Source organism: Lepus europaeus, chromosome 4 (assembly GCF_033115175.1).
Source record: "Lepus europaeus isolate LE1 chromosome 4, mLepTim1.pri, whole genome shotgun sequence".
Classification (NCBI taxonomy): Eukaryota; Metazoa; Chordata; class Mammalia; order Lagomorpha; family Leporidae; genus Lepus; species Lepus europaeus.
The window spans coordinates 123,503,414-123,527,250 of NC_084830.1; the positions used below are offsets into that span (position 1 = coordinate 123,503,414).

The 23,837-nt window shown below is 40.7% G+C and overlaps 1 protein-coding gene across 2 annotated transcripts in view; it reads left to right on the forward strand.

The window, feature by feature from the left end:
• The window catches only part of HAVCR2 (hepatitis A virus cellular receptor 2), a 44,554-nt gene extending 24,468 nt beyond the window's left edge, over nt 1–20,086 (forward strand). Inside the window, exons 7-10 of one of the 2 annotated variants that reach the window (XM_062188774.1) lie at nt 2,286–2,326; nt 4,797–4,923; nt 13,566–13,602; nt 16,004–20,086. In XM_062188774.1, coding sequence (XP_062044758.1) covers nt 2,286–2,326; nt 4,797–4,923; nt 13,566–13,602; nt 16,004–16,163 — 365 coding nt within the window. In that variant the 3' untranslated portion in view covers nt 16,164–20,086. The remainder of the gene's footprint in view (nt 1–2,285; nt 2,327–4,796; nt 4,924–13,565; nt 13,603–16,003) is intronic. The other variant, XM_062188775.1, reaches the window with a different exon arrangement.
• The last annotated feature ends 3,751 nt before the right edge of the window (nt 20,087–23,837 follow it).

Genomic DNA, 23,837 nt, shown 5'->3' on the forward strand with positions numbered 1-23,837 from the left:
GGAAGGACTTGAGGAGTTGTTTAGTTCCAATTTCCTATCCTGGGCTTCAATGTACTTTGCAACATCAGCAGTGAGTGGGTAAATACTGCATATGCTCATACATACAAGCATACAGGGATGGGAGTTCACTTCCTCATGGGACAGTACCTTCCCTTGCACGTAAGCATACCGCAAACAGAAGTCTCCTTCTCTGTAGTTCCTTCCCTTCAGGGCAACAAAAATCAGGCCATCTATTGCATAAGGGAATATAGGCTTAGTACATAGAGTCTCTGAATTTTTGAAGGATGTGGTTAAGAAAATATTTAAATAAGTAATGATTCAAAAATAGAAAGATAAAAACCGGAAATGAATGAATATTTAATGGCTTGTCTGTAACATGTAACATTACGTCAACCAGTCCCCAGCAAGTCAACTCTTAGGTAGTTAAATATATATTTTTTTTAAATGTGGGATGTGGGTGCATCTGATAGGTTTGGTATAAATGCAGTGGAATCTTTAGATTTCCAAGAGCTGTGAAATCTCCTAAACCCACCTTGAACACAGAACAAACACAGCCATTCTCTGTTTTGCCTGAAGAAGGCAGGACTGGGTCGCAGGTGTGTCTCCACCTCTGGGACAGAACTGTTCTGAACCCCAACTTTCCAATGAATAGCTGTATGATCTGGGGCAAAGAAGCTCTTGGAGAGTCAGTTTCTTCATCTGAGAAATGTGTGAAATAGTAGTAGGTCCTTATTGTGGTGAGTGTAAAATTACATTGTGCTTTTATATTGCTAAGCAAAGTGTCTATCATGTAATTAGTTTTGAATGGGTGGCAACTACTAAGTTTATGCAGTAATTTTGCATCCCACCGCCACTGCCTTACCCTAGCCAAGTCTTGCATTCTCTAAGAAAGATGTTGCTCTTCCTCTCACTGCCCCACTCAGCGTGGTTGATGGCCAAATCTGTATGAAAGTAATTGTAACACAACAGCACTATGTATTACTGATCAGTTTCATAACAAAGTTAAGTAAAAAAAAAAAAAAAAAGCTTTGCCATTTAAACTAAGAGAAATCATTATTGGGAAGTAGGAACTGAAATTCCCTTTGAAATTCTTACTTGTGGTTAAGATTCATGTTTACTTAGAAGTTCTATCTACATGGTTCCTATGCTTTAAATTTCTTCTGGGTAATAAGAGAAAAGGTAACTGAATCATTACCTCTGTTTTTTTTTTTTTTTTTTTCTTGAATAGTTTTAAGTTTGAGACTGTGCCTTTTATATGTAAATTATAGTCTGTTAACTGAGCATTTGGTTGAACACTTTACACACATTAAAATAATTTAGATTTTAAAGCTTTCAAAAGATGATCCTTACATTTAAGGAGTTACAAATTCTCTGACTTAGCCAGAAAATGTGTAACCATGTTTAGTTTTCCCAAAGATGACAGTCTATTTATTTTTAGAACGCAGTATCCACAAGGTCGGGGCCTGTGTCCATCCAGTTTGCTTTTCTGTTCCCTGTGCCTGGCATAGAGTAGAGAGGTATTGCATAGCCTTTGAATGGCTAAGCAGATGAAGAAATAAATGAATCCAAAGGAAAGATGAGCAGGCACCTGAGCACGGCGAACCTCTGCATAGTGTGGCAATGCAAGGGGAACGTTGTTGAAGGCAGTTTAGTTTAGAGTGCATGTTTAAAGGCACATGTGCTCAATTGGAAGGCTATTTCTGTCACTCACGAAGCTGTGTGACCTTGGGTAAGTCACTTTCCAGTTCATCTATATAAGCAGAGTAAGGATACTGCAGGGTAGTTGTTTTGAATGCTAAATGAGATACTTCATTAAAATGTTTAGCATGATGCCTGGCTCCTGGTAAATTACAGCTATAGTTTTTAGTTACTATTTCCATTTGTAGGCAACCGAATACTTTCTTCTGATAAGCAACGGGTAAAAATTTTCAAGAAAATATTTTTTTGTTGTCTTTCAAAATCTAATTTGAATACAATACCTGAGTATTATCTACGTCATTGGATTTTTGTAGAACTCATGATGGTCCTGTGGGCAAAGCAGATTACATCTTCAACATAGGACTTCCTGGCAGAAGTCTCCATTTCATCAAACATGGAACAGGGGTCATTAACTAAGCAAAAAAATGTGATCAGACTAAAGTCAAGTCAATTTTGTTGGTCTCCCATGTATTACAAACAGTATGGAGTAAAATGAGTTTTAAATGAGTTATAGACATCTTTAAAATTTTTCAGATATAAGAAAATATTCTTAACTATTATTTACTTCTCTCTCTCTCTTGTTGCAGAGACACAGACACTGTTGACTTTCCATGATAGAAATCAAATAGTAAGTAACTCTTTTGCCTGTGAGCCAATATAATGCTCAACTTAAAAAAAAAATCTGGTTTTAGACTATCTTCATGCCTGCCATTTGCTAGGGGCAGAGTCTGAACCTCCCTTAGCCTCAGGTCGCTGGGCTGTACCAGGTGGATGTTGACAGTCCTAACTGCATAGGCCCATCGCAAGGATGGAGCAAGGTTATGTGTGGGAAGTTCTTGTCCCACAGTGAGTGCTGGAAAGCCAGAAAGAGGAAGCAGTAGAACTTTGTCCCTGTTCTCCACTTTCACAAAACTGTGTGCCATTGTGGAGGATTCAAAGACTGCTTCTCTGTAAAATATACTTCTTTTTGCTTCCATTGCAATCCAGTAAGAAAGACTGTTTAAAGTTGTTTACTTACATATGCTCAACACCAATCAGGAATATTAAAAGCCAAGAATTTATGTCTTTAACGTAAAGAAAACAGTACTTCAGTTAATCATGATTTTAGTGACCCCTACCCTCTCAGAATAAGAGGAAAATCACTAGACAGCAAGCTTGTATCAGTGACTTAAAAATTTTTTGCAGATTTATCCAGGAAGCTGTATTCACTTGATTCTCTCACCTACTTGGGTATTCACAACCCATGATCTGAATCTTTTGCTTGTCCCTCCTCTCTTTGTGATCAAAGACTGCTTTTTAAGTACCTCTGAGTGCCCCCAGTGCTTAATGCACAATGTCTTGCGTACAGGACTTCTGCTACTGCAGGGCTAGTGTATATGGAATAAATGTACAAATGTGTTTTGAATAAATGGAAGATTAAATTACCTTGACTTCTTTGCTTTAAAATTTTTTGAAAATAGTATTTGAGAGATAGAGCAGCAGAGAAAGACAACTGAGAGAGGATACTCCCATCCAGCAGTTCATTCCCCCAAATGCCCTCAGTGGCCAGAGCTGTGTTGGGTAAAAGCTGGGGGCTGGGAACCTCACCCAGATCTCCCGCGTGGGCGGCAGAGACGTCAGTACTTGAGCCTTCACCACTGCTTTCCAGGGTCTACGTTCAAAGCAGCTGGAGTGAGAAGCTGTAGCCGGGAATTGAGTCCAACTATTCCAGTGTAGGACATAGACATCTTAACTGCTAAGCTAAATGCCTACGTCCTACAGATGTTTGCTATTACTGTTTTCAAAGAGAGAAAATGAACTAAAATTTTAGATATAGAATTTTTTTTAAAGGTTTATTTATTTATTTGAAAGGCAGAGTTACAGAGAGGCAGAAAGAAGAGAGAGAGAGAGAGGAAGTCCTCCATCTGTTGATTCATTCCCCAGAATGCGCCGATCTAAAGCTAGGAGCCAGGAGCTTCCTCTGGGTCTCTCATGTGGGTGTAGGGGCCCAAGGACGTGGGCCATCTTCCACTGCTTTCCCAGGCCATAGCAGAGAGCCGGATTGAAAGTGGAGCAGCTGGGACTCGAACCAGCGCCCATATGGGATGCCAGTACTGCAGGTGGAGCTTTACCCACTATGCCACAGCACCCACCCCAGAAATAAAATTTTGTGTTTGACTTTGAATTATCAGAATATCAAACTGAGGGGCCAGTACTGTGGCACAGCAGGTTAAAGCCCAGGCCTGCAGTGCTGGCATTCCATATGGGCACTGATTGGAGTTTTAGCTGCTCCACTTCCAATCCAGATCCCTGCTGACGCACCTGGAAAAGCAGTAGAAGATGGCCCAAGTGCTTTGGCCCCTGCACCCATGTGGGAGACCTAGATGAAGCTCCTTGCTCCTGGCTTCAGAATGGCTCAGCTTCGGCTACTGCAGCCATTTGGGGAGTGAACCAGAGGATGGAAGGCCTCTCTGTCTCGACCTCTTTCTGTGAATCTGTCTTTCAAATAAATAAACTAAATCTTTTTTTTAAGAAAAGAAATCAAACTGAATAGTAGCCACAGTAACTATCATTTACTTCATCATGTACTATGCCCTGTGATAAGCATGTTGTACTTTTTGTCACTTAATCCTATCAGTAATTCTACAAGGTCCTTGGGCTCATGGTGATAGAACAGGAAGTTCAGCCAAGGACTTTCTGGCTTCAGAGTCTTACGTCTTAAGTCACTGCTTTTCTGTGAAAATGGAGATTTCGATGTTTAGAGAATAGGCCACTCCAAAACTCTGTGGAGCTCCAGGACCTCCTGAAAGAACAAGACTGTGCTCCAGCGCCCACCTGTGCTCGGGAAGGAGCAGTCTATTTACTAAATGCTCCATGTCTGGCTGGTGCACAGAAGGGCATGTATTTTTCCCTGCTGACTCCAAATATTAGAGTAGCCCTTTTCTTAGGGTGATACTTTGAGGCCTGTCTACAAGAGAAGAGATCAAGGATGGTTTTAAGGTCCCTGCAATCATGTAATACTGTGGTGATGGTGGCTTAATTCCTAAATCATGAGATTGACTGAGTGTACAACCAATTCCTGGCTGTTTGCTACTTAAGTTCTGTTTATGTCTTAACAGCAAGGATTCACACTGGCTAGTGAATTCCAAGGTTCCACAGCAACCACCAGGATCCATGTCTACGTTGGAGTAGGAGTCTCTGCTGGGGTGGCTGTCATTCTTGTTTTTGGTGCTTGCATTCTTAAATGTAAGTCATTTGATGTTGCTTCTCTCTCCCTTGATTGGAAACCAATACGAACTTAGATAGAAATACAAGTTTATAGGGATATGGGAGGATGATCAGGCTGAACACCTGTTCATCCTCTAAACCCTAGCAGCAATACTAGCCAGTTTTTATTCCGTTCTTACCATGTGCCAGTCAGGCCTTGTGTGAGAATGTTTTGCATACATTTTATTCTCATCACCGTATTGTGAGACAGTATTGTTATGCCTGTTTTACAGCAGAGGAAAATAAGGCTTTGAGGTAGTAAGCCACTTCGCTAAGGTTCCGGAATCAGTAGGTGCAAAAGCTGGAGCTCACATTCAGGGTGTGCTTCCAGACCCCACTTTCTTTTATTTGGCTAAGAAAACTAATGTTTTCCACTCATGACCATGTCTAGGTGTGTTTGGAAATGATAACAGTAATAGCACCCATTCAGTTCTGGGCATGTGTCTATGATTGTTTCTTAGGCAGAGTTCTTTATGGAGGGGTACCAAGCTCCTTTAACACTGGGTTATGACCAGGGTTACAGAATTTGTTTTTCTCCATCATGGCACTCATCACAGACAGCTCATTCCAAGCCTCGTATTTACATTGAAAAGACCTTTTAAAAGTGTAATTTACAGATGATAAACCGTACTTTTAAAGTATGTTTAATGTATGAATTTTGATGGGTGATTACACTGAGAACACCACAACCATGATCAAAATATTCCCACTATCCCAAAAGCCTCACATCCATTGACAATCATGACATATGCTCTTTTCCATCAGGGCAGAGGCTGAGGTCTTATACCAGCTTTTCTAGCTAATAAAAAGCAGAAAGCAAAGCAAGGACTGTGAATGTAGATGTACCCATCATCCCCAATTTGCCCAGGACTGCAATGGGTTCCTAATATATGAGACTCCCAGTGCTAAAAGTGGTACATTCCAGGGAAAAGTGGGATGAGTTAGGTTGCTTGATTGATCTTGGCTTGAACCTGCCAAATTCTATATATGCATTGAGCCTTGCATTCACCACATGAGATAGGTACAAAAATTATTCCCATGGAGAACCAACATGTGAAAAGTGAAGTGGCTTGCCCAACTTTACACAGTTGATTGATTGGGTATAGGATTTGAAACAAGGGCTGTGCTGTTTCTCACCACTATGTTTTCTGCCATACCCTGTCCACACTCACCTGGGTTTACTCACAGAAGCAAGAGGAGTTTGTGGATTGGTCATATGAATTTTTTTTTTTTAAGAAGTAGTGTTACAGACAAAGAGAGAAAGGTCTTTGATCTGTCCACTGGTTCATTCCCCAATTGGTCACAATGGCCAGAGCCAGGCTGATCTGAAGCCAGAAGCCAGGGGCTTCTTTGGGGTCTCCCATGTGGTTGCAGGGGCCCAAAGACTTGGGCCATCTTCTACTGCCTTCCCAGGCCATAGCAGAGACCTGGATCGGAAGTGCAGGAGCTGGAACTCGAACTGGTGCTCACATGGGATGCTGGAACTATAGATGGAGGCTTAGCCTACTACACCACAGCACTGGCCCCAAATATGAAGTTGAAGGGCTGTTAAGGTGCAATAATAATTTTCTGAAATCTGTGAAGTTCTTCATCTAAGGGACCACCCTAGTTTGTATAATGGATAAGAGGTGTGGGAGAAATCTAACGCTTTGTATACACATAGAAGTGGCTGGCCAGCCCTGACAGTTCTGCATTTATGGTTTCATCTAATCTCAAATGGAAAATAATTGAAAACAATTAGCATGTGTACTTAACATGTGCAGACTTTGATTGCTGGCTGTTATTCCCTAAATGAAACAGTATGACAGTTATTTACAGAGCATGTACGTTGCATTAGGTATTTTAAGTAACCTAGAGGTGATTCCAAGTGTACAGGAGGATGGACATAGGTTATATGCAAATATTATGTCAGTTTTTAAAAAGGCATTGGATACCTGCCAGTTCTGGTGTCCCCTTTAAGTTCTGGAACTGGTTCCCCATGGATACTGAGGAATGACACTGCATTATTCCCCAAACCTAGCTATTCAAAAGAACAAACATGAAAGTGCTGTTCAGTGTGCAACCTTTCCCTTGCAACCTTCTCTGGAAAATCTTACCAAAAAGCTGATGGGTTTTTAAGTCACGTTCTCAGTACCCGAATGTTCCCTGATAATGCCTGGCAGTTGTGTCTCTTTCTTTTTTTTTTTTTTTATTAAACTTTTATTTAATGAATATAAATTTCCAAAGTACAGCTTATGGGCTACAATGGCTTCCCCCTCCCAAAACTTCCCTCCCACCCACAACCCTCCCCTTTTCCGCTCCCTCTCCCCTTCCATTCACATAAAGATTCATTTTCAATTCTCTTTACATACAGAAGATCAGTTTAGTATATATTAGGTAACGATTTCAACAGTTTGCCCCCATATAGCAACACAAAGTGAAAAAAAATACTGTTGGAGTACTAGTTATAGCATTAAATAAGAGTGTACAGCACATTAAAGACAGAGATCCTACATAATATTTTTTAAAAAAATTAATTAATTTTCTATGCCATTTCCAATTTAACACCAGGTTTTTCTTTTTTTTTCATTTCCAATTATCTTTATATACAGAAGATCGATTCAGTATATAATTAGTAAAGATCTCATCAGTTTGTACCCACACAGAAACACAAAGTGTAAAAATACTGTTTCAGTACTAGTTATAGCATCACTGCACATTAGACAACACATTAAGGACAGATCCCACATGGGATGTAAGTACACAGTGACTTCTGTTGCTGACTTAACAATTTGACACTCTTGTTTATGGCGTCAGTAATCTCCCTAGGCTCTAGTCATGAGTTGCCAGGGCTATGGAAACCTTTAGAGTTCGCTGACTTTGATCTTATTCCGCTAGGGTCATAGTCAAAGTGGAAGTTCTCTCCTCCCTTCAGAGAAAGGTACCTCCTTCTTTGATGGCCCTGTTCTTTCCATTGGGATCTCACTCACAGAGATCTTTCATTTAGGTCTTCTTTTTTTTTTTTTTTTTTCTTTTGCCACAGTGTCTTGGCTTTCCATGCCTACAATACTCTCATGGGCTCTTCTGCCAGATCCGAATGCTTTAAGGGCTGATTCTGAGGCCAGAGTGTTGTTTAGGATGACTGCCATTCTATGAGTCTGCTGTGTATCCCACTTCCCATGTTGGATCTTTCTCTCCCTTTTTGATTCTATCAGTTAGTATTAGCAGACACTTGTCTTGTTTGTGTGATCTCGGAAGTTGTGTCTCTTTATAGTGCACTCTCTGAGATGACCTTCCATACCTCACTGCCATTGCGTACGTCTCCCTCTACTAATGAGCTCGCATAGGCCTGTGCCGCATATGTTGTCTCCATAGAGACTTTGATACTCTTTGTATGCCTTTCTTCTGACTCGTCCATCCCTCCTTTTCTGTTTATGCTGCTTTGGTTAACATAAAATATGTCCTGGTCTGTATGCTTCCCTGCAGCTGCTCCATCTGGCCATGTCCTCCTCAGCAATGCTTCTTGAATGGGTTGTGCCCACTTCCCACCCCTCTGTGCTCTTTGACCGCTGTCATCTGGCTTCTAGCCCTTTGGCACCACGGACATAGTTTTGCTCAAGTTCACTCATGGCTTCCATTTTTGCCAGTTCTTAGACATCGTAGTCTTCCTGGTAGCCACCCTTTCATTTTTCTCCCAAGTTGAGTCCCACTCATTCTAGAAAGTCTTCTCTTGGCTTTGGGAACACTGTCCTCCTGCTTGGTTGGTCATTCCCTTTCAGTTATTGTTCTGTTTCCTCTTCTTCTGCCTGATATTTAGATGTCAGTGTTTCTCGGGCTGGGCCTAGCCCTCTCTTGAAACCTTCTAGATAATATATATTCCTATGGACTTAGATGTCATCTTTAATTTCTGTCTCCTTCTATTTTTAATTTTCTTTTTCTTTTTAAAAGATTTTATTTATTTATTTGATAGGTAAAGTTACAGAGAGAAAGGTCTTCTATCTGCTGGTGCACTCTCCATATTGCCACAATGGCCAGAGCTGAACTCATCCGAACCAGGAGCTTCTTCTGGGGCTCCCACATGGGTGCAGGGGCCCAAGCACTTCGGCCATCTTCTACTGCTTTCCCAGGCCATAGCAGAGAGCTAGATAGGAAAGGGAGCAGCTGGGACAGGAACCAGTGTGCGTATGGGATTCCAGCACTGCAGGTGGAGGCTTAGCTCACTATGCCACAGTGCTGGCCCTCTTTTTCTTTTTAATTAACATGTAATGATTGTATACATTTATAGAGTCCAGTGTGATATTTCATGTATATAATGTACACTGGTAAAATCAGAATTTCTATCTCCTTACTGTGTCTTTATGTTTGGACATTTCAAGCTGCTCCCTTCTTCTTTTCCATAAAATACACACAACAAGTTACCATGAGATCCTCTGTGTTGTAGAACTCAAGAACTTACTCCTCCGTTCAGTTCTGTTTTGGTACCTTTTATCCTTCCTCCCTGTAGCCTTCCTAGCCTCTAATAATTACTAGTCTACTTTGTTCTAAATTGAGATCAAGTTTTAACTTCCACGTATGATAGGAAACGTGCAGTATTTGTCTCTGTGTATGGATTATTTCACTTAACATAATGTGTTCTGGTTCCATCATTGTTGCCGAAAATGGCCAAATTTCATTGTTTTCTATGGCTGAATAATATTCTGTTTTATGCCTGTACTATGTCTTCTTTGCCTATCCATCTGTTGATGGGCACCTAGATTGATTCTGTATCTTGGCTTTTGTGGGTACAATAAGCATGAGAGTATATGTATCTCTTTAATATGCTGACTTCCATTTCCTTTGGATATACACTCAGAAGTGGGGTAGCTGGATCATATGGTACATTTATTTTGAGTTTTTTAAGGAACCCCCATATTTTTTCTGCAGTGCCTGTGCTAACATTTCCATCAACAGTGTATAAAGATTCTCTTATACATTCTCTGCATTCTCATCAGTGCTTGTTATTTTTTGATAATAGCCATTTGGACTGAAGCGATACCTCATTGTAGTTTGATTTGTACTTCCCTGCTGAGTTTTTCTTTCATTTACTTGGTGGTCACTTTTACTTCTTGTGAGATATGTCATTCAGATAATTTGCTCATTTTAAACTGGATTATTTAGGCTTCTTCTTCTTCTTCCTTTTTTTTTTTTTACTACCTTATATAATCTGGATATGGATTCTTTATAAGATGAATAGTTTTCAAATATTCTATTCTGCTATATAGATTGTTTATTCAGTTTGTTGAATGTTTTCTTTTTTGCATAGAAGCTCCTTAGTTTACTAAAATCCATGTCTTTTTTTTTTTTTTCACTTTTATTGCCTGTGTTTTTGGTAACTTATCCAAAAAAAATATTGTCTATAATAGTGTTTTAGGAGGCAGGCACCGTGGTGTAGTGGATTGGACTTCCGCCTGTGGTGTCGACATCCTGTTTGGGCACTGGTTCAAGTGTGGCTGCTCCACAACTGTTCCAGCTCCCCGCTAATATGCTTGGAGAAGCAGCAGAGGATGGCCCAAGTGCTTGGGCCCTGAACCCAATTGGGAGACCTGGATGAAGCTCCTAGCTTCTGTCTGGCCCAATTTCAGCCATTGTGTCCATTTTGGGAGTGAACCAGTGTGTAGAAGATCTCTGTATCTCTCCTTCTTTCTGTAACTCTGCTTTTCAAATAAAATAATTCTTTAAAAAAAAAAAAAACAAAAAACAATGTTTTAAAATGTTTTCTCCAAATAGTTTCATAGTTTCAAGTCTTACTCTTAGGTCTTTTGATCCATTTTGAGTTGATCTGTGTATATGGTGAGAGAGATGGATCTAGTTTCATTCTTCTATTGTGAATATCCAGTTTCCCCAGCACTGTTTATTAAAGAGTCTATGCTTTCTCCAAAATATATTTTTGGTCCCTGTGTCAGGAATCAGTTGACTGTACGTGTGTGGATTTATTTCTGGGATCTCTTTTCTGTTCCATTGTTCTTAGGTTGGGTTTTAATGTTTTTTAACTTCTTGGTTACTATAACTCTGCAGTGTATCTTGACTTCAGGTACTGTAAGTACCACTGGTCGTTTGATGGAAACTACATTGAACCTGTACATTGCCTTCTATAATATGGGCATTTGAAGGTATTTATTTGAAAGGCAGAGAGACACAGAGGGTGAGATATAGATAGACAGTGAAAGATCTCCCAACTCCTGGTTTGCTTCTCACATGTCTGCAGCAGCCAGACCTGGGCCAGGAGCTCAATCTGAGTCACCCACATGGGTGTAAAGGACCCAACTGAAATTGGAGATGACCCCCTAAAGTCTACATCAAAATGTGGCCCCTTAAAGTTCCCCAGAAGTGCTACCTGGGGTGCCACATATGCTACCGGAATTTGGGGTGCCATACGATTTCACCATATGCTTATTAATAAATCCTCAGAGGCTTCTTGCCTAATATTTAGAGAATTCAAAATACTGGCACAGATAAACGAGGCAACATGGTACATTTTAGGCTTTTATTCAGTGCCACAGGTGCCTCGGAAAGTGAGGGCTTTAGTTCAATTTGAAGAGAGGGGAAAATCTGGGAACTAGGGTAGTGTCCATACCAAGCAGAGAGCAGGTCAGAAGCCACGTTCAGCAAGCACTTTGAGCTGCTCTCCACTGCTTATCACCAGCAGCAAAGCAGAGGCAGAGCCTTTTGGGACGCTCCTTGCCTTTTTATATATTTTCCACAGGGGAGTGTCTTGTGGGCAGGTGGGCGCTCAGGTATGGTCAGGTAGAGCCTGATGTCACATGGGGGCGTGGTGAGGGTATCAGGTAGGACATGAGGTCACACAGGGGCGTGGTGAAGGCGTGATCTTCCAGCTCACACACCTAATCAATTTTAGCCTGTATGCCTGCCTACTTCACAACCACTTGAGCCATGATGCATTGCCTCCTAGGGTGTACGTTAGTCAGAAGTTGGAATCAGGAGTGGAACCAGGATTCAAATCTAGACACTGTGATATAGGATGTAGCATCCCAAGTGCAAACTGATCACTGTGCCAAATACCTACTCCATGGACATTTTAACAATATTAATCCTTTCATTCCACAAACAAAGGTGGTCATTCCATTTTTTTTCCCTGTCCTGTTCAATTTCTTTTAGCTGTGTTTTATAATTTTCATTATAGAAGTCATTTACCTGCTCAGTTAAATGCTTTGTTATGCATTTTTTGTAGCACTTGTGAATGGAATTGCTGTCTTTATTTCTTTTTGAGCAATTTGTTATTGTTGTATAAAAATGCTGCTAGTTTTTGTATTTTGATAATGTATCCTGCCATTTATTGAATTGGTTTATTTGAATTCTCATTTAGAGGAAATACGGCTGCAACCAGAGACAGAAAGAAAGAAAAGCGGACCCCGCTCCTCCCAACACAGACCTTGAAAAGTGGCTGCTCGCAATTAACTAGTGAAGCACTGCCCACTGTTCTCTTGTCTAGGGTGGGACGATGTCCTAAGTTCTGCTTCTGTAACCTCCAGTCATAAACCTGTCCAATAAATCTGCCCCTGGTATCTCTTTTACAAACATACCAGGCCCACTGACCATTGGAAGTGTGGTCCTAAGTCACGTGACCTGCAATTTAAACCCACCAATGCTGTAACAGCTAAGGTATGAAGCTGATGAACCTATAAATATTGTAAGGAACTGGGGATTGTTGCTCAGTTCTCGGGAAATGATTCCAGTTGAGCCCACTGGCGTAATGGGTGCCTGTTTGAATGGAGAGAATTTTCCCACCTCAGATTTCTGTAACACTAACAGTCTTTTGATAGCATCTTCAGGTTTTTCTGTACACAATATCATGTTATGTACAAACAGGGATAATTTGATATTCTGTGTTCCTTTCTCTTGGTTAATTGCTCTGGCTAAGATGTCCAGTATTGTAGTGACTAAGAGTGGTAAGGTGGACATCCTTGTCTAGTTCTTGATTGTGGCCAAAAACATCCTGCAGCATCCTGATCCAGTCCACACCTCAGACCTTCCCTGGGGCCTTTCTCTTATTCTAGCAGTGTTTTCAGTTTCAGACATTCATCAGGATCTTTACTATTGATTGTCCCTATTGGGAGAGCTCTCCCAATAGTTCTTTTCTCTCACAACTGAGCTCAAAAGCCATCTCCTCTGAGAAGTTGTTCCTGACTACCGTCTCTGTGGTCTCTGTGATCTGTTTCAGTGTTTTGTAAATTTCCTTCATAATATATCACAATTGGAAGTTATCTGAGTTTCCTATTTACTGTTTTCTTTTAAAATTCTCCTTATCTCTCCCTCTCCTCCCTCTGTCTCTTTCAGTAAAATGCAGCTGAAGACTTTCATGAAGTTAGGGCTCACAATTTGCCATTGTGTCCCTGGTGCCTAGCACTCTTCAGAAACATGGATATGCTCCATAATAGTTGTTAAATAAGAAAAATCCATCTTTGTTGCTTTCAAGCACCAACCATATAGTCAACTAAGGCATACGAAGGAGTTTGTTTTAAATCATACTAAGATGAGAGCCAAGTTCCCTAAACAACTTTTGCCTCCAGTGAGTCTGTCTTATTTCTTGTCTCATTTACTTTATGAAGGCATTTGTATTGACTTTTCTTCCCTGTTTTACTTAGGGCATTCTCATAGCAAAAAGAAGTTACAGAATTCAAGGTAAGAATAATGGAATGGGGAAGGGGGATGGGAAGTCTTGAAGGCCCCTACTCTAATATGGCTTTGCTCTGGAAAGTTCTGCTCTGGGGCTTTGAGACCTAAGCTTACACTTGCATTTTGCCCTAGCTCTAATAACAAAATGAAAAATTCAGCATGCTGCTCCAGCTCCTCCTTCATACCCCTAGTGGCCTGAGCCAAGTTAAAGTATAAAATTTATCTCTCTATTAATAAGGAATGCTTATGAATCTGCAATGGCTTTTTCCCAATGAGCTGAACTTTGAGCTGTCTGAGCACATACTTTTAGCTGTCTGAGCTGTCTAAGTAGCCAGGAGCTGGGCTGGACTTTGAGGGTAAACAAGAAGCCTAGAATCTTTTCACAGGGTTTTTACAGCTCAACCCGGGTTATTTGCAGCTCTGATTGCCTATTAGGATCACCTGGGCACTTAAGCATACCAATGCAGGATCAACCCTAGAATTATTCAGTCAGCATCTCTGGGCATGAGGCCCAAGTGTAAGTATGGCTCGTGAGAGCTCTCTAGGTGATTCTAATAAACAATCAGTGCTGAGAACCACTGGGCTAATGTATATCAGTGTCTTAATCTCCATTCCTGACTATGCATACATCCATCTCAAATAGCATAGCTTATATAACTTTGACTAGATTTCAGAGTTTTAGTGACATTTGGTGTAGAGATAAAATATAATAGCTTTGGGGAAAAAAAGATCCTGTCCATCAAATTCTATCTAAACCACTGATAATTTTAGACTAATAAAATATGGAATACAGTTAGCCATCTCTATCTGTAGGTTCTTTATCCTTGAATTCAACAAACTGCTCATGAGAAACAAAAACAATTGTGTCTATAGAGTATACAGACTTCTTTTCTTGTCTTTATTCCCTAAGCAATCTATATATACAGAATATACAGGAATATACAGATTATAAGAGGTGTGATCAATAATCTAGAGATTATTAAAAGTGTTTGAGAGGATATGCATAGATTATATGCAAATACCATGTCATTTACATAAGGGACTTCAGCATCTGTGAAATTTGGTTCATGCAAGTATTCAAAGACAAAGTAATCTGAAGTAAAAGTCAAAGGCGTGGTGTTTAACTGAACAGTTAAGCTGCCAGATAAGATACTCAAGTGGGTTCAGTATCTGCCTCTAGTTCCTGACTCCAGCTCCCTGCTAATGCAGACCTTGGGAAATACCAATGATGGCTCAAGTTCTGGGGTGCCTTCCGCCCACTTGGGAGTGCTGGGTTGCATTCTGAGATATCCTGGCTTTGGCCCCTGGCCCTGAGGACGGTGCAGGCATTTGGGGAGTGAACCAGGGGAGTGCGCTTGCACACTCACGCTCTGTCTCTCTCTCTTCTCTGTCTCTTTCCCTTCCTCCCCCCTGTCTCTGCATTCCCTGTAACTAAATAAATGGCAACTCAAAGTATTTCTTTATCAATGCTTTTAGATTATCTGTGTGAGTATTCTTTATTAGAACTGAAACTTGGAACTATGATAACATTCATCAATAACATTTATAAACATTCATTCATTATCCATGAAATCATGGTTGAGGTTCATCTCTAACTATAAATTGTAAAGTCCATAGCATGTCAGAACTGGTGTGCCATGTGAATAACTATCCCCACTACAGTTCTTGGTACTTAGCAGGTGCTTCATCAGTGTGGGTGGTTGAATGAAAAACAACTTGCCAAGCAGTCCCATTAGGCAGGGCTCTCTATCCTGTTTGATAGCTTAGCATGTTTACACGCTGTGTTTATGGGGTTTTCGTGTTTTGCTCACTTCTGTATCTCTAGATGCACAGAAGTGTGTAGCACACTAAATATTTCTCAATGGACTGAAGGAAAAAAAGGAAACAAAATAGATTTGCCCAAAGTAAAATAGATTTGCCCAAAGTCATATGACTGGCCAATGACAGAGAATTCAAACTCAAGTGTGATTCGATTAAGACATCCATTTCTTTGTCTTTTTCCTTTTGAAATTTCTCAAGCCAAAAAAAGAATTAAAATAACAACAAAGAACAATAGAATATTTTACCTAAAGTCCTCATTTGACATTTGGAGCAACCTGCATTTTCTAGTTCTTTATGTATATCATTTCTTTTTTCTGAACCATTTGTAAAGAAGTTGCAGACACTTTGACACTTCACCTGTAACTCCTAAGAAAAAGTATATGCCATTTTAAAGACTAAGAAAATAAAACTTCCTCAATTGTTCTCAAGTTATATTATAGCCATTTTATGGCTTTCCCCCTTAGCCAGTTACTGATCATGGTTTGTGCACTGCATTTGGTCGCTATCTCTTCAAAACCTCTCCTCTTAACCCTATCCTGTGTTACGTGGGAAATACTTAACTCAGCCTCAGCATTTACTTCCACAGCCCCATCACCTTGGACAATGTGCCCCCATCAGGGTTAGCAAATGCAGTGGCAGAAGGCATGCGTGCAGAAGACAACATCTACACCATTGAGGAGAACGTGTATGAAGTAGAGGATTCTGATGAGTATTACTGCTATGTCAACAGTGGGGTTCAGCGTTGACTGCTTCTGGGTTATCACCTTTCACCTCCATTGCATTTAATCACTCCAATTTTGATCTTGGCATTGTTTTTTTGAAAATGATGAGATCTGTCAGCTGACTGATTTTGGAGGTGCCATCTGTCTGAGCAGAATAATCCCATTTTCTGAAGATTGTTAGCTCATGTGCAGATGGGACTGTGTTACCTGCACTGGACTTACACAGGCAAATCATTACCTCTGTATGTAGCCAACAGAGCTATGCAATCTCGGGATTGCTAATCATGGATGTTAAAAGGCAAATGGGCTTTTACATGGATTAGGAATCCTTGATATGGAATCCCTGGAGTTCAAGGAAATTCAAGCACAAAAGCTATCCATGAAGCTGCTGAAAATGTAGGTAAAATTGTGTTTTGGAATGTATGCATGTGTTTGTGTGTGTGTGTGTGCAGAAAGATGGAAGAGGCCGCTGACTTTCACAGAGACTCGTGCTCCTTAAAAGGTTTAGAATGGACTGGCACAGGACCACACGATCTTGAAGATAGCCTCTGAAGTACGCCTTTTTGAGTGTTGCATCTGCAGCAGTGTGTGCCAGTGCACAGATCTCCTCTGCTTCACTTAAGGACACTGCTCGGCAGGAGTACCTGGAGAAAAGGGAAGTGTGCTTGCTGTGCTTGTTGTATGTTGCTAAGTCTTTTCTGTGTGCTTGAAGAGCAACCATCTCTGACCAACTTCTCCATTTGTGGAGAAGACTGGAGCTGTATTTTTCAGAGAAGCAGCAGCAGTGACTGGAACATAAATTCTGTTTCCTGGTGGAAGGAAGGCAAAGGTCTCTAGCAATTTGTATTGCTAGTGTCAGGACCACTGATGGAGACAGTGGTCCCTGAACTTGAATTCTGACGCGGTGCAGACAAGGCTGTCCTGCTTGTTGTTGCCTCCCCAGGGCCTGGCGTGGCTTTGACACATATGGAAACTTACTGAATATCTTCAGAGTGAAAAAAAACCAGATAAGCAAAAGGTAGCTTTCTGAGAAGACGTCTTCACTGGTGAGCTCAGACATAGCCTGCCTTTGTAACTTCTTTCTTTGGAGAACTCTCAGATAAACTGAAGCTCCCTTATCTGCTCTTATCCATGCCAAAGTGGCAGTTGATTTTCGACATCTCCAAGCTCAAGGTCTTGGGAGTCCATTTCCTTGTTCCTGTTGAGCCCTCCTCAGCCCACAAAGAATGAATCAAGAATATGGATCTGTCACTGGCTGAAAACTGCTCATCCCCAGGTGATGCCGCCTGCAGCAGACTTCGGTCAGGGAGGACGCAGGCAGCCTGTTTGTTTCCAGGAGATTTTTTGGCTGTCTTGTTATATGAGTGACAGTGTTAGAGCTGCATCTGGATAGTTTTGTAAGACATTGGCTTTTACAGCAGGATAAGTAATGGAGATCATTTCCCAAAGTTAATTATAGGCATCAGCTTCCATTCAGGCTGAGAAATTAATCTCAAGTATTTTGAAGTCATGCAGTTCCAGTGAGAGGAACTTCAGAACATATTGTGATCAGATCAGTGGTTTCCCTAGGAGGAGATTCTTATCCTACAAAAATCTTTAGGATGATCATTGCAATGGTGTTTTAAGAGACTTTTTACATCAGTAGTTGCAGTAGTTGATTATGTTATGGTATATCAATACACTGGTGTAGTTGAAAATAATTAGGCAGGCTGGCGCAGCGGCTCAGTAGGCTAATCCTCCGCCTTGCGGCGCCAGCACACCGGGTTCTAGTCCCGGTCGGGGCACCGATCCTGTCCTGGTTGCCCCTCTTCCAGGCCAGCTCTCTGCTGTGGCTAGGGAGTGCAGTGGAGGATGGCCCAAGTTCTTGGGCCCTGCACCCCATGGGAGACCAGGAGAAGCACCTGGCTCCTGCCATCGGAACAGCATGGTGCGCCGGCCGCAGCGCGCCTACCGCGGCGGCCATTGGAGGGTGAACCAACGGCAAAAATGAAGACCTTTCTCTCTCTCTCTCTCTCTCTCACTGTCCACTCTGCCTGTCAAAAAAAAAATAATAATAATAATTAGGCAGTTTTGCCAATGAGCTGTTTTGCTAATTCAACAAATACTTATTAAGTGCTTACCATGTGCCAGGCACTTTGGTGCTGGGACTACAAAGGGGACCCAATAGACACATCCCTGGTTCCATGGACTTTCTAGTCGATCTGACAAGAAGGAGGATTCATGTACACTCATTCATTCAGTGGACATTTATTGACATTTCTTTTGAACCAGATACTGTTCTAGACTCTGGAAAAGTAGCAGCAATGCTGCAGGCAAAATCCCTGCAAGCAGTGGCTTTCAGCACTGTAGCACAGCCCTGGCCCTGAGTATGCACACATTAATATGGTTATCCCGTGGGGACAAATGGTGAAGACCAACTTTCATATTTTTCTTTAATATACCTCTGCTTCAGTTTGAATTCTTTACTTTCTTTTATAATTAAAAATTAAATTGAAGAGTTATAGCGGTGTTTTCCTGTTCACCCTGCTCATGATAAGAAGAAATGAAGACCTGGATGGGTCATGGTCCGGAGCAGAGCGTGGTGGCAAATGAGAGCTGGAACCCTGGTTTTCAGTGTAGGGGCCACTCTACATCAAATATTTGGAATGGGGAAGATGGCAAAGAAAGCAAAACAAAATGAGCAACAGCAAAACCGAGCAAAGGAAAGTTATTACAACGGGTCCAGGAAACAGTAAATAGTAACCTAACTAAAAACAGTGGTAAGAGTGAATGTGTGATTTGTTCACACGAGTACATTGGGATTTTTCTTCCAGACTTGTCAACAGAGAACACACAGGCTCTGAACAGAGGTACAGGAAAGGTACCCGATTTTTTTTTTTAAACTGAGAAAAGTGAAGTCTTACTATGTTTTATCTGCCTGTTGCTTCATGTAGATTTGGAATTCTCAAGGCAGAAATTCCAAACGATTTAGTTTCTTTCTAATTGATTCAGGTAACCTTAATTTATATGAAAAAAATTAGTTTTTCCCTTTTTTAATGTCATAAAAGGATGGATTTATGAAAATATCTTACTGATTTTTAATCAGCATAGTCATCATTTACATACAATAAAAAACACTCATTTTTTTAAGTGTACAGTTTGAGTTTGACAGATGTGTGCACCTATGTAAATCACTCCAAGCAAGATATAAAGCATTTCCCCATCCCAAAATATGTTTTGAATGTCCAATGTTCTTTATGCCTCCTTTTCCCAAAGGTGATATCTTGATTTAAAACACTGAACTGAACACAAATTAATTTTGTCTCCAGATTTCTATGGAAAAAATCTGGATCGTTCTGGAAATAAGTGGAGGTGGTCTTAGGGCAGTCATTTTCGACATTCTCTCTTGTGCTTTTCTGGGACTTAGTTGGGAAGAGGGGAGAGGGTAGGGACTGCTGGCTGTTCAGCTGGGAGATTCTCAAGCTTGAGGAAGGTTCAGATTTCGGTCTATGCTTGGTGGAAAGCTGCCAAGGGAGCAGTATGAGTCAGAAATGTTAGTTTCAGGCTTCTAGATCCTCTTAATCTCATTCTCAACCACACTGACCACAGTAATAAAGGTCATTTCAAGTCCCTCATTTACTCATAGTGGTGAATTTATTTTTTGAATTGTTATTCTAATTCCTTCTGCTTGTGGTGTGACTTTCTTTTGCCAAAGAGAGCAGAGAGATTTTAAAAACTGGCTGTTTAAACCACTCATGTACGACTGTGGTGGAGGACATCTGTCTAAATATACACATTATTTTAATACAATGATGTTGGAAATGGATCACCTTTGGGAAATATTTCATTATAGTTTTATACCCCATGTTTGTAATCTGCTTTGTGATGTTATCACTTATAATTTCTATATTTTGTACCTGTACCTTTTCACTTTATTTTAAACTTAGTGTAAGTAAAATAAAAATATTTTATGTGCCAATGCATTGTTAATTTCTTTTTGTCAGTTTTGAGGGAGCCGTATATCTTCATCTAATCTTTTTTCTTAACTTTGTTATCTACAGTTGTACTTGCCATTAAGACTCAAATGCACACTGAATTTATTTCTTCTTAGAAAAACATATAAGGAAAGAATAACAACTGTATTAGTATAGGTGAAATTATTTCACATATTTTTGTTCCAATATTATAGGTTTCTTGTTTCATTTATTTATCCTAATGTTCACCACAACAAGATTTTAGCAAAAATTCTTTTTTTTTTCCTCAGAAAACTTTATTTATTTGAAAGACAGAGTCACAGAGACAGGGAGAGACAGAGAGACAGAGAGAAAGAGATCCTCCATCCCTCCATCCACTGGCTCACTCCCCAAATAGGAGATCCACAGCAAAGTTATGTTGAGTCCGATTTTCCCAATCAATGCACAAGGCACAGTCGCAGATGCAAAAGCAGAGGTTTATTTGTTACCAGCCAGCTGGGACCCCCTACCCGCACACAGCCCTCTCATTTGCATAAGAGAGGTTTTTATAGCCTCATACTTACAAGGGTGCAGGTCATCTCCTACGTCTCCTAGTCTCCTACGTAGGTTACCTTCTTACTCTCTGTATGGCAAGGTATTGGGACCTAACATGTTCATTGGTTCATTTAAACTTACAGGCTATATATATGTTATGTGGCGGGAAGGCCACACAAAGGAGATGGCATGGGGAAGAACTGGCGGGAAGCATCCGGCCATAAATCCCAGGGGAGCTGGTGGGGGGCAGGAGGTCATAAATTCCAGGGGAGCATAGCAGGCCAAGCAAGCAGCCAGAGTACAGAAGCTGAACCAGCATTTAGCAAGCTAGGGACTCCAATCCCTACAGTTAAACAATAGTAGAGAGTTCTCATGTTCACCCCACCTCATATGGTATTAACAACATACATAACCATAGTATATTTGTTGAAATGAAGTAAAAAATGTTGGTATAGTATGATTAACTAAACGATATATTTCATTTATGTTCTTGCTTTTGGATTTTAAAATGTAAAATGAAATGCTGTTAGAAAAATATACAGTGGAGTTTAAGGTAAAGCTATAAGTCCCCATCCTCTGTCCCTGCCAAGAGACCTTCTCTGCATGCCCACCCTCTAGGAGTAATCAGTGTGATCACTTTATCTTTCGAGACCAACAATGTTCAATACAAATACAATAGGAGCTACCTGTGTAACTTTGAATTTTTTACCTGTTAAAAAAGTAATAAGAGGGACAGGCCTTGCAAAGATGTGAGTTAAACCACCATGTGTGAGGCCAGTATCCCATATGTGGACCTCCAGTTATTTCAAAATGAAAAGTTAGACAGCAATAAGGGAAGCAAAAATCCAACAAGATATGCGTCCTTAAACAGAGACGCTTACTCAGGGCCCCAATGTGCTATAAAGCAATTGCTTTCTAGTTAGTTATCCCATCCCGTGTCTTCCTTGTATACATATTTGTTGAATTTTCCTGAAATCCTGTCAGTTCAGGAAAATCCTGTCTCTTGAAGAGATTAGAGGCAGTTAGGCTTTTGTTTAGGATTAAGAGTGTTGTTGGAGAGAAAAATAAAAACTCCAGAGAACATCCCTGAGGCCTGGGAAACTGGGAGTTTCTAAAGCCCCTCACAGGGGATCTTCATGTCAACCCTCAGACCTGGTCAATACTAGGGTCAAAAGATTTTTTGCCGGGGCCAGCACTGTGGTTGAGGCACCCATGTGGATGCTGACATCCCATGTGGATTTCATTTTGAGTCCTGGCTGTTTCAATTCCAATCCAGCTCCCTGCTAATGTGCCTGGGAAGGCAGCAGCAGAAGGCAAGGGGCCCTTGCCACTCATGTGGGAGATCTGGATGGAATTCCAGGCTCTTGACTTTGTTGTAACCATCTGGGGAGTGAACCATTGAATGGAAGAATAAAAAATAAAAACAAAAGTAATAAAATACAGATGAAATTAATTTTAAGACTATATTTAATTCATTCACTTAGCATGGGTGGGGAAACTTTTTTTCTGCCAAGGGCCATTTGGATATTCATAACATCATTTTCAGGCCATATGAAATTATCAATTTAGGCGCTAGTGTTGTGGTATAACAGATTAAGCTGTTGCTTATGATGCTGGCATTTCATCTGAGCACAAGTCAAGTCCTGGCTGCTCCACTTCCAGTCTAGCTCCCTACTTATGTTCCTGGGAAAGTAGTGGAAGATGGTCCAAGTATTTGGCTTCCTGCACTCAAGTGGGAGACTCAGATTTACCTCCTGACTTCAGCCTGGTCCAGCCCTGGCTGTTGTGGCCATTTGGTTAGTGCACCAGCAGATGGAAGCACAAACTCTCTGTCTCTCCCTCTCTTTCTGTAACTCTGACTTTGAAATAAATAAATCTTTAAAAAAAATTATTAGCTTTAAAATTAACCTGATACTGATTTACTTAATTTTGATTCCCACTTAAGGTTGCCTTGGCAGGATCAAGCCAAATGATTTTATGGGCTTTACATGGCCTGCTGGGTGGGTGTTCCTCACCCCTGGAAAGTAATGTCATCTCTATGAAGAATAAATATAAAATTGTTAATAAGCATTTATAGTCTTTCTTTTGTTTCATTGTAAATCTTAAGTGTTCATTGTGTGTGAGGATTCTTCAAGTTGTCCATGGAAAATGCTTTTTGTGAAAAAACTATGCATGAATTTTGAAATTGTTTTGCATCAAAATAAGCTTAAGCTAATTGTGAGAACATGTTGGAATGGGATCTGCTCTGAGATACTAAGGATAGGATATTAGTTTGAAAAGAGCCCCTTATCACAGCAATATGAATTCTGCTAAAAAGAAACAACAGCAGTATCAAATTTATGGTGAAGAGTAGTTGGAAGAATGTTGAATTTGTTGATGCTTTATGAAAAATTTATGGAGATAACAACCCAAAGAAATTAATGGTTTACAAGTAGGTAACTCATTTTTTAAAAGTTTTTATTTATTTTGGAAGTCAGAGTTAACAGAGATAGAATGAGAGAACAAGAGACTGTGATCTTCCATCTGCTGGTTCACTCCCCAGCTGACCACAATAGTCAGTACTGGGCATTGCTGAAGCCAGAAGCCAGGAGCTTCATCTGGATCTCTCACATGGCTTGGAGGGGCCCAAACACTTGGACCATCTTCAACTGATTTTCCCAGGCCATCAGCAGGGAGCTGGATTGGAAGTGAAAAAGCTGGAACGTGAACTGGTGCCCAAATGATATGCCAGCATTGTAGGTGGGAGCTTAACCTGCTATGCCACAACACCAGCCCTGACAAGTAGTTTCCAAAGGAATAAGACCGTTGTGAAGATGAAGCCTGCAGTAGCATACCATCCATATCAACCTGTGAGGAAAAAAATTATCTTGTCTGTGCCCTAATCGAGGAGTACTGAGGAGTAGTAGCCAACTGCTCAGCTTACACAATCTGGCTGGAAAAGTTGAGCAAACTTTGTTCTTGATGGATGTCGAAACAGTTGTGACCAGGTCAGTTGCAGACAAGAAAAGACCTTTCAAAAGAAATTTGGAAGTGGAATAAAGATCCTGAGGCATTTCTTGGAAGATGTGTAATAGATAAAAGATGTCTTTACCAGTATAATCCTGAAGACAAAGCACAAACAAAGCAATGGCTACCAAGAGGTGGAAGTTGTCCAGTCTAAGCAAACATAGATTACTGACGAGCAAAGGCCATCACAACAGATTTTTAGGAT